The sequence below is a fragment of the Triticum urartu genome, chromosome 7A (assembly GCF_056163025.1).
Source record: "Triticum urartu cultivar PI428250 chromosome 7A, HENAU_Tu73, whole genome shotgun sequence".
In the NCBI taxonomy this organism is placed as follows: domain Eukaryota; kingdom Viridiplantae; phylum Streptophyta; class Magnoliopsida; order Poales; family Poaceae; genus Triticum; species Triticum urartu.
This window is the reverse complement of record NC_141879.1, coordinates 635,659,478-635,670,215: the sequence shown is the minus strand read 5'-3', so window position 1 is coordinate 635,670,215 and position 10,738 is coordinate 635,659,478. Positions and strand designations below refer to the sequence as shown.

Sequence of the window (10,738 nt, the reverse complement as noted above, 5' to 3'; positions counted from 1 at the left end):
TGGGACTAAACCCAACAATCTCCCCCTCACACATCGGTCACCCATGGTCCCGCTAACACCAGCGTTTCCATCCCACCAACAATGACCGACCACCCGTGAGTCCACCGAGATTTATTCCGAGCACCTGGGCTCTGATACCACTTGTTAGAATAAATATGAGGCACTCCGTCGATCTACTGAGGACCAAGCAATCACATAAGCATGACACCGAGATTTGTTAACGAGGTTCACCGATATGGCTACATCCCCGGGGCCTGACTACGGGCGCTCCTCCCCATGACACCGTCACAATACCGCACCCCGGCCACCCGGGCGCCGGCACACGCCGCCGGCTCACCCGCGTGCCTGTGCTATTATGTTTGAATAGGTTACATCGTGTATCTACCCCCGCTATATATGAGAGGTCTAGGATACAAGTGTCCTACTAGGACACAACTCCTACCCTGTCTACATACAGTCCAAAAGCAAGTCCAATTGTAACCTACCTTGTACAATAATATTCAACACAAATCTAACAATGTGATCAAATCATGAAAGTAATGTGTAATTGTGTGAAGAGACACCCAACTTATTTTACAGGAGTTCATGTGGGATACCTAGTGGAAGTGATCATTTGTGGACCGACTACAGGAAAGAGGATCCAAGGCTCAAACCTGATCCTGATGGGGTTGTTCTCCTGCTTCACTTCCTTCATCTCCGGTTGAAGGGCACACTGTAAGAGTTTCAGTCGCGGCTGTGCACACAAATAAGCCCGACTATTATCAACAATACCACATGATGCACAATAGAGAACATTGCTTCTACAGTAGCTTTGAATCTGTGCGCAGTCACCTGTGGAATAGCTACAAGAAGAAGAATACAAGGACCAAGCATGATAGTAATCAGGTTCTTGTCGTGAATCAGCTGCTAGCCAGAAAAGATCTTCATTGCCACCTTTTGCTGGACGCGGTACGATGCTTTGAGTTGCATATGTGTGCACAAATAAGCCTAATTAGCGTCAGCAGTAATAGACGATGCACGACAAAGAACATTATAAGCTTAGAATCTGTGTTCAGTCACCTGTAAGGAAGCTGTGGGAAAGAGGATCAAAGGAGGAAATACGGTCATCATCAGATTCTGCCCATCTGTCAGTACAAGCCGGAAAATATCTTCCAGCCTTGCAATAGCTTGAGCCATATCCGTGCACACAAATAAGCCTAATTGTTAGTAGCAATACTAAAGAATGAAATCAATGGTGCACAACAGAGAACATCATGTAAATAGGAGCTTGAATACGATCCCAATTACCTATAGGACAGCGATGGGAACAATGATCTGATATGGAAACCTCATCCTTATCACGTTCTAGTTGTCCTGGTGTAGCTTTCATAGCACCTACCATTGAAGGACACAGTGTACGAATATGAGGAGCAGTTACGATTGCACAAGAAGAGAACATTATATCTATATAGGAGCTTAAGAGCACCCACGCTGTAACCTTCAAGCCCACCACAGGAAGAAGAATACGAAAGTAAGGCACTGCTACAGCACTCAGTAACGCCTGGAAGCTGATCCAGCCCATCATTCGTATTCTTATTTATTTTAGCACCTTGCAAGGACATGGTGTTGTTGGGGATCACACCTCTCACAGGGGCCAACATATTGATAGTGATAATAAATAACAAAATAGATAAGCATGCCAATGTTTAGCATACCTTGAACAACACCCTCCTTTGGCTCCTTGCACTTTCTTTTCAAATCATTCCTCCTGTTGTCAAATTCTCTGATTCTTGTCTTGAGGTCCATTTTACCCTCTTCTGAAATCGCACAACCTTTTGTACAAAGCATGTGTTTCGTCGCTACAGCTGCATTCCCTGATAGTAACTTTTTACAGGCAACACAAAAGAAGGATAACTTTCCTCCTTCTTTCTTCACGGGGACAGCAAATCCTTCCCAAACCGGGTGGCGACTAGAGAACCCAGGTGGATTCATTCCTTCCACATTAGAAGGGCAGTCGTGCAGCTCCCAGTATCTGGAACCCTGAGCTGACTTACCCTGAGTCGCACACATACAATATATTGGTTTTAGAAATTACTAAGAAACATGATGAAGGAAACAGAAAAAAGGACAATCCAAAACCTGACTACTCTATCGATTTTTTAAAAACTGCTCAATGCTTCTATATGGACAATTTTTGAGGTAACAGGCAGCAAAAATCCTACACAATTTGCGGATTAGAGTGAAAGTTTGCAATCAAACGCCTGAGTACACCACATCCGACTGCCAACAATCCAGATAAATCATGGGTTATCCAGCCAAACAAACATCTCAAATTAAATTCTCCTAACAACATCAGCTCTTACACAAAAAACTCATACATCCGGATTCACGGAATTTCGACAAGTTATGAAATCATTTACTGATGGAGACATTATCCCAACATTATGGTGACAGAACTCATTGGCACTTTTCATTGATGTAAAATGTAAAAGACTGTAGAAGCTGACTTCAACGACTGGAAAATATGTAGGATTTTTCTTACCTGCAATGCTTCGATGGGAAGATTGCCAGTGGTCTCTGTGTTATAAGACTTCTTTTCATTTATAACTGCACTGCCACTGACAAGATAGCACAATTAGATCGAACAGTATAGGCATGTCTGTTTGTCGCATTATATCTTGAAAATCATTATAAAAACAATAATTACCAGAACAGTTCGCTAATAACTTCTAGAGCATTTCTTTGGGTAACCAAACTTCCATGTCTATTACTCTAAAACATCATCAAGAATTCATCCCCCACAAGAGTTCCAGCTAATTTAGAGCGGTTGAGGATTGGACCGAGGGCTCACAATTCACAAAGCAAAGAAGTGTGGCCAAGATTAAGATTTAAGACTATACCATCTGGAAGTCGAACAGGATCCGTCATCGGTCCAAATCCCCTTGCCACGCAGCAATTTCAACTAATCTAGAGAAGCCAAGAAAAAGGCTCAAGAACTCCACGATTCAAAGCACGCAGGGAAATGGAAGGTGGGGGGAGGGGCTCACCTCATGGCCGTGGGAGGCAGGCGATAGCTTCAGCAAAGAGCCCCGCGACCAAGTGGCAGCCTCCTCGCAGGCGGCGACCTTCTTTCCCTTCCGGTCGACCCTCGCCGCATAGAAACTCCATCCTCCGCTGGTGCCGGCTCCGGGCGGCTCAGGGCCCCGTTCTTGGGGGCGCTCCGACGGAAGTGCGGGGGGAGGTGACGCCGACGAGCGCGGCGCCCAAGAAGGCGCCTCTGAGGTAGATGCCGCGGCGATGGCGGTGAAGGGCGGGGCATCGGCGGCTGCGGCGCTCGTCGCCTCAGTGAAGGCTGTGGAGGTGGATGGTGCTGCTGATGCAGCGTCATCCTGGGGAAATTTCTTTGTGTTGGTGGATGCCATCGTGGCAGCGGTGGAATAGACCAAAAGGGTCTGTTTGCGAATTTCCCGTAAGGCGAGGGTCGTAAACGAATATGTTAACCCATATTTATAGATGTCGCATGCTGATTCGTCCGTTGTTTCGTCCCTCGTCGATGTCTATTCATTTGAGAAGATGTGGATTATGTTTCATGAAAACTGTATCACTTAATTTGTGTTTAAAATTAGTTTCCAACTACATAATAATTCTTGTAACATGGGATTTATATATTAGTGATCAAATTGGCAATCCTTCTCTTTACGATTCGGTTAAATTGGTAACCAATCTTGCTCGGTCTTAGTCAACTAAGACTTTTATGAGATCTTATTTTGAGATCTGTGCAAAATTTACTTTTCAGATTTTTCTTTTTCTTTGCATGTGTTTGGAAAAAATATAATGTCACTTGATTGAGATTTGGATAAATCTCAATCGGCTAGGACCTAGCCACACACATTGCTAACCAATGTTGAGTTACAAAACATACGTTGGATGGTCGTGGGAGAGGATAGGTACCATTTGTTCTAGTTTCTCTGGTTGGACATCTACTGATTCCTTCCAGGCTACCCAGTTGTTTGCTAGTGTCGGGTTATCGGCTGGATCCCCGTGGCGATGTGTTGGGTCGACGATCACGGTGTCCTGGATTGGGGGCTGCACGCCATGTCGGCCTACCATTCATGGGCCGAGCCGAGGAACCGTCAACAACTGAAGAACGGATCACGTATGCCCTGGCCCTCGACGTACTTAAGATGGAATCCTCCGAAAACTTGGTGTATACTTCAAGGCACATTTCAAGTGATTGACATGTTTATCCCTAGATTGTAACCGACCGTGTGTAAACCCTAAATACCCCTAGTACGTACATAAGCCAAGGGGTTTAGTCTGTAGAGGCACGCTTTCAAGGTTTAGAGGTTAAAACTCATTCATACGATGTCGAGGTAGATCATCATGTACATTGTACCTCATCCACAATGAATACAATACAAGCAAGACGTAGGGTTTACCTCTTCGAGAGGGTCCGAACCTGGATAAAATTGTGTCCCTTTTATTTCCTACTCACCATCGTGTCAGGATCACCAGCTCAGGACCCCCCTACCCGAGATCCGCCGCTTTTAGCACTGGCATTTGTGGCCCATGCAGGGCATGTTGTGTGGTCATGGAGGAGCGATAGAAGATCCATGACGGCATGCCTTCCACGCCGGAAACCCAAAAACTCGAGTCAACCGAGGCTCAGGGGCACGTCGGAACTCCTGCCCATCGCCAGAACTCGACACCCGACGAATTAGATTAGGATATGAGACCCCTCGCCGCATCTTTGGATCCGGCTGAGGACCTTCTAGCAATCACCCAAGAGCCTGTTCTCTACCCGTCAGGAGATCATAGTCACAACCGACCAGACCAAGCCTGGAGCTCGGATCCGAATTCCACCAAGACAACTCAGTCAAAGTTGCTGCGCTATCTGTCCCATGGGTTCCCCTAAGCTAGCCTTGGGAAGATCATCTCGGGTGACAGATGCCAGATCGGCCCAGAATCAAATTTCGTCTCCCACCCACCCACCCACCCCCACGTCGCGTACTTGTCGAGCAACTCTGGACCAACCGACGTCTGAGATCTAGCCCATGTCACACAGAAACTTAAAGAAACGGTTCGGCAATTCTGGATGAGATTCTTGTTTGTAAATAATAAGATCACATATTGTCGTGACACGGAAGCCTTAGGGGCATTCCGTTTCAGTTGCCACGATGAGGGCATCTCCAACGCCTTAGCTCGGAGACGCGTTAGAACATTCCCCAAGCCATCAGACATAGTATCAAGATATTGCATCATGTGTTACTTCGATGAATTTACGGTGCGCTTTACTGGTCAATTGTTGGATTCGTTTTCACCTACTCAAGGGCTCAGGCCGGGTGATCCATTATCTCCATATTTGTTCATATTTATTGCCGAGGCACTTTCTTTGCTGCTTAATGACACATGTGCCAGGGAGTTCTTTAGGAATTCAGGCTGCTCCTCATATTTCTCACTTGTTATTTGTTGATGTTAGTCTGTTATTTTTCAGCGGATTGATCGATCAACCTTTAGCAATTAAAAAATATTCTGACGGTATATGAGAAGGGAACTGGACAATTTTTAAGCCCTGATAAGTGCTCCATGATGTTTTGGGGAAAAGTGTAGTTTGGAGAACCATATGTCTATTATGGTTATTTTAAAAATTACTATGGACGGGTTCAAGGATAGATATCTTGGATTACCAGTCCAAGAGGGAAGAATGAAGGCCGATAAGTTTCAGTATGCTAAAGATAAGTTTTTGAAAAGGCTTTTTAACTGGATTGAAAATATGTTTCCTGTGGAGTCAAGGAAGACTTAATCAAAACAGTAATTCAGGCTCTTGCTTTGTATGATATGGGGATTTTCAAATTTTCCGTTTTCTCCATGTGCGGAGTTATCCCAGATTATAAGGAAGTTTTGGTGGGGAGATGAAGAAGATAGAATAAAAAACACATTGGTTGGTGTGGGACAAACTAACAAGACCTCAAGGTAAGTGTGGCATGCGCTTTCGGGATCTCAGACTTTTTTAATCAGCTCTTCTAGCTAAACAGGCATGGTTTTTGTTAGTTTATCATGACTCGCCATGTGCAAAGTTGATGAAGGTAGAGTATTATCCTCAGGGACAAATTCTGGTTATGGTGTTTCCGCATGCTACTTCATGACTTGGCAAGGTATTTCACATGGTCTGGAACTGCTTAAGAAGGGGATCATTTGGCGGATCTGCGATGGATCTAGTATTAATATTTGGAGGGATAATTGGATACCTAGCGGGCTTGGCTTAAAATTTTCACTAGGAGCATAATACCAGGTTGAAGTGGATATCCGATTCTTTCATGGGTGAGCGTAAGTGTTGGGATGAAAGTTGGATTAAGTATTTGTTCTATCCACATGATATAGAGGAAATACTTAAGATTCGTATTCAGGCCTCTAGGGATAGGGATTTTGTTGCGTGGCACCATGAGAAGAATGGCATCTTTTCTGTTAAAAGTACGTACAATTCTGCACTGAATTTGAAGGATAATCATGATACAGTTGGACAATCTAGTCATGAACCAGAGGGGGAAAGGGGGATTTGGGAGGTAATTTGGAAGGCTAATATCCCTCAGAAGGTCAGGACTTTTTCATGGCAAACTGCAACCAATAGCTTGGCAGTCCAGATGAATATAATTAAGCACCATCAGACTGATTCTTGTATATGTTCTATTTGTGGTATAAAAGACGAAAGAACTTTTCATGCTCTGTTAAATTGTTTTAAAGCTCGTGCTCTGCGACTGGCTTTGAGAGAGTTGTGGAATATTTTGGATGAAGAGTTTTTCAAGTGCTCGGGATCAGATTGGTTATTGATTTTGCTGGCTCAGTTGAGCATGCAGTAAAGGGAGCAAATCTTGTTTCTTTTCTAGCGAGCATGATATTTGAGAAATGATTTAATTTTTTAAAAGGGGAAAGAATCCATTAATACCTCTGCACGTTTTTTGGACAATTATTGGGCCTCCTTCATGTCCTGTCACGATAATGTTCAGTTGGACGCTAGCAACATAGATAAGAAGAAGGAAAGCGGTGTTGTGGTTGATTATGCACCGTTAAAAGATCATGCGGTGTGGACACCTCCTCCTAATGATTATATCAAGATCAATGTTGATGTCAGTTTTGTGGAAAGTACTAATGCTGCCAGTGTGGAAGTTGTAGCTCATAATCCTTCTCAAGAAATTATTGTTTCTTCCTGGGATTTTTATTGATTGGCGTACCGGTGTAAATGAAGCTAAGCTCCTCGCCTGCCTAGTAAGACTTTATATAGGTATCACCTTTCACCGGTTTATTCTTTTAGAGACTGACTGTGCTTTCGTATACTCTTTCCTTGCAAATGAGAAGCTTGACAGGTCCCCCCGATTTATCTAATGAATGAGGCTCTGAGTATCTCCACGATGATCTAAAATTTTAATATTTCAAAGATAAATCGTATTGCTAATGGGGTGACAAAACCACGACACCACTCTCCTATATGAGGATCCTTGTATTCCATTCCTGGGGTTTTCCAGACTTGAGGTTCTAGTCTTTTATTTGAGACTTGGGGTTCTTGTTTTTTATTTGTTTTCTGGGCTAGGTGTCTATGTTTGTCCTCACTACGTTCACTGAGGCCGAGTTTGATTTTGGCTTCATATATAAAATCTGGAGTGGTGGCGGTTCCTTGTTTAAAAAATAGAATCTCACAAATATAACATCAATTAAAAGTTTGAGATGTAACGAAGTCTCAATCCACTAAGATTTGACGAGACAGTTTAGAGATACAATCGGTTAATTGAGTTTAGGACTATGATTTGGCAAAATCATTAATTAAGGAGTACTCGTTGCAAAGAACACTTCACCTTCCCTAGTCGCGATAAGTGGCAAACATGCAGCGCGCCGCTTGTCGCAATCTGAAAGTTTTTCCTTTTTTTTAGATTCGTTTATTCAAAACATTTTATCTCTTAAACCGTGCGTCCAAATCTCGAACTGTTTTCACCGTTGGGGTCGAGATCTTCAAAACTAGATATCATGTTGATAGATTTTGGACAAACTTTTTTTCACGAAAAAACCGGACGAAAAAACCGAACCGGGAGCACGGGTTTTTTCCCTTTCCAAAAAAGGCACGCCTGTGCCTCTCGCGAAATCACAATCGTGCCTCTCGTGGAAGCAAAACCGTGACTCTCGTGGAAGGAAAAAAAACAGAAAACGCGACTTTTTCTGTTTCCGAGAGGAACGGCCGTGACTCTCGCGAAAGCACAACCGTGCCTCTCGCGGAAGCAAAACCGTAACACTCGCAAAAAAAAACAGAGAACGCATTTTTTCCCGAGAGGCATGGCCGTGACTCTCGTGAAAGCACAGCCGTTCCTCTCGCGGAAGCAAAACCACGACTCTCGTGAAAGAAAAAACAAAAAACGCGTTTTGTTTTTTTCTTTCCGAGAGGCACGGCCGTGACTCTCGCGAAAGCACAACCGTTCCTCTCGCGGAAGCAAAACCGTGACTCTTGCGAAAGAAAAGAAAACAGAAAACATGTTTTGTTTTCCCCTTTTCGAGCGGCACGGCCCTCGCGAAAGAAGAAAAAAAATAGAAAACGCGTTTTTTTCGTTTCCGAAAGGCACGGCCATGACTCTCGCTAAAGCACAACCATGCCTCTCGTGGAAGAAAAACCGTGACTCTCGCAAAAAAAGAAAACGTGTTTCTTTCGCGCGAATTTTTTTTCGAATTTTCTTTGATCGAAAAGCTAAGGAAGACCGGGGGAAAACTAAAATGTCGAAAAAACCCAGAAAAACCGTTTAAAAAACTGAAAACGCGTGCGGAAAAATAAAAAACAAAATCCGGAGGGAGCGTCCGGAGCGCGACACGTGGCGAATGGCCGAGAGCGCGCCAAGTGACGCTGATCGTTGCGAGGCTCCCGAAAGAACGCTCGTTAACTAGTTGGTTCAGGTCAGATCCTTTAGCTTCTTTAGAGCATCTATAGCCAGGCGCCACAAACTGGTCTCAAATGCCCGGGTGGCCCGCTTGGTCACTGACCGGTCACTATTTTTCGACCCAGACGGCCCTCTCAAACGGGCCTCAAATGCTCGAGCTGACCGGCACCCCTCATATCCAGTCTAAATATGGGGTAGATATAGGGGCGTCCGAGCGCGCCCGGGCATGCTCGCCACGTCGTTCTGACGGCGGGGTCCCAGCGCCGCTCCGTCTTGCCACCTGAGACCAGATCCGTCTATTTAAACCGGCTGGCATCCCGCAACCCTAGCCAATCCACTTTTCCCCTCTCCGCGCCGCCAGTCCGAGCCCATCCACCTCCTCCCTCTCCCACTCCGGCGCTCTGCCCATGCTCCGGTGCTCCGCCATGGTCCGGAGGAAGATCACCTACTATGCAATGCTGACGCAGGAGCGCCGGTACGAGATCCAGCAGGAGATCCGAGCGAGATAAGCCGCACGCGCCGCCCGCATCGCTGCTGGGATGCCTCCAGACTCGTGGGAGCCGAAGGAGGAGGAGGAGCAGCCAGGGGAAGAGAAGGAAGAGGAGCTGGCACCGATGTAGGTGGAGGAGGTGGAGCTGGCGGAGCAGAAGCTGCCGGGCTTCAACATGAAGCAAGCGGAGATGGAGTTCGCCGTCGCCCAATCGGAGGAGATGGCGGAGCAGCAGGCCACCCTAGAGTCCACTCAGGATGAGGCCTATGTGGAGGTCAACAGGGCGTTCCTTCAGCAGGAGCAGGCGGCACCCGACGCGCTCTTCGCCGAACTCGACGCGAAGATAGGGGCGGAGGAGGCCGGAGCTGCAGCTGCTGCCCATGCTACTGGAGCTGGGCATGGAGATCGTCGACATCTCCGACTACGAGTAGCAAGGTGATTGACGTAGTACGTAGGTTTATTTCATTTGCATGTCTTTGTATGGATTTAAGAATCTAGTATGAGATATCGAATGCAACTTGTGAAATTTGAGGCGTGTTCGGTCATCGCGTACGGACACGCCTCGGGCAGCACTTGCAGTGATTGTTGAGTAATATTTCCTCTGTCTGAAAATACTTGTCATCATTTTCTGACGAAGGAAGTACAAGTTTTTACAGAATTTTTTGTTTTTGAGTTGAGTTGATTGACAATGCAAATTGTTTATTGAGTTGACCGATAAAATACACCACGAATCTCCGCGTGGCATCCAACGGCAATGACATGGAGTATCTGCTATCTGCTAGAAACCGGGGCCGCCTAGAAGTCGAACATCAACAGCGACTCCAATCTGGAATCGGCGAGTTGAGCAGATGAATAAAAGGCTGGGTGCGCTGATGCACGCACAAACCAACCGAACTCTCTTCTCTGCGCAAGAGAGAGAGAGAGAGAGAGAGAGAGAGAGAGAGAGAGAGAGAGAGAGAATAGCAGAGGCGCACACACGTAGCGAAGTACCAACCTAGCTAAGCTAGAGGGCAATGGCGATCATGGACCGGCAGTCCGAGCGCATCGTCCTGCGTCGCGCGTGGAGGTTCCTCAAATCACGCGGCCTCACGGCGACGGCGCGCGCTCTGGAGAAAGACGCGAGGCTCAGAAGAAGAATCGCGACCAAACAACCAGCGGCGACGACCGACCGGCAGTCGGAGTGGGTCGTCCTGCGCCGCCTGCGCGCGCTCCTCGAGTCGCGGGGCCTGGAGGCGACGGCCTACGCGCTGGAGAAGGAGGCGCGCCTCAGGTTCGACCTCTGCCGCGTCTCGCGCCTGCTCGAGGACGGCCGGTGGCGAGCGGCGGACAAGTACGTGTCGGCGTTCCTGGGAGACGC

General features: G+C 46.5%; 1 protein-coding gene across 4 annotated transcripts; it reads right to left on the bottom strand.

Annotated features, from left to right (window-relative positions):
- Positions 1 to 461: 461 nt before the first annotated feature.
- LOC125519212 (uncharacterized) lies at positions 462 to 3,433 on the bottom strand. 4 transcript variants are annotated; one of them, XM_048684086.2, is made up of 9 exons: positions 3,027 to 3,433; positions 2,880 to 2,941; positions 2,522 to 2,597; positions 1,695 to 2,034; positions 1,478 to 1,588; positions 1,288 to 1,374; positions 1,060 to 1,166; positions 832 to 987; positions 462 to 733 (listed from the first exon to the last, which is right to left on the bottom strand). In XM_048684086.2, the coding sequence occupies exons 1-8, from the start codon at positions 3,399 to 3,401 to the stop codon at positions 907 to 909; spliced, it is 1,239 nt and encodes a 412-aa protein (XP_048540043.1). In that variant the 5' UTR covers positions 3,402 to 3,433; the 3' UTR covers positions 462 to 733; positions 832 to 906. The 4 variants fall into 4 exon arrangements, with proteins under 4 accessions (XP_048540043.1, XP_087391120.1, XP_087391121.1 ...); XM_087534994.1 differs by having other exon boundaries at positions 832 to 956; XM_087534995.1 differs by lacking the exon at positions 1,478 to 1,588.
- Between the last annotated feature and the right edge of the window lie 7,305 nt (positions 3,434 to 10,738).

Coding starts and splice junctions, on each gene's coding strand:
- LOC125519212 (XM_048684086.2), bottom strand. CDS start 3,401: ATGGCATCCACCAACACAAAGAAATTTCCCCAGGATGACGCTGCATCA. Junction 1,167..1,287: donor TTCCCATCGCTGTCCTATAG/GTAATTGGGATC, acceptor ATATGGCTCAAG/CTATTGCAAGGCTGGAAGAT. Junction 988..1,059: donor TTCCCACAGCTTCCTTACAG/GTGACTGAACAC, acceptor GACGCTAATTAG/GCTTATTTGTGCACACATAT.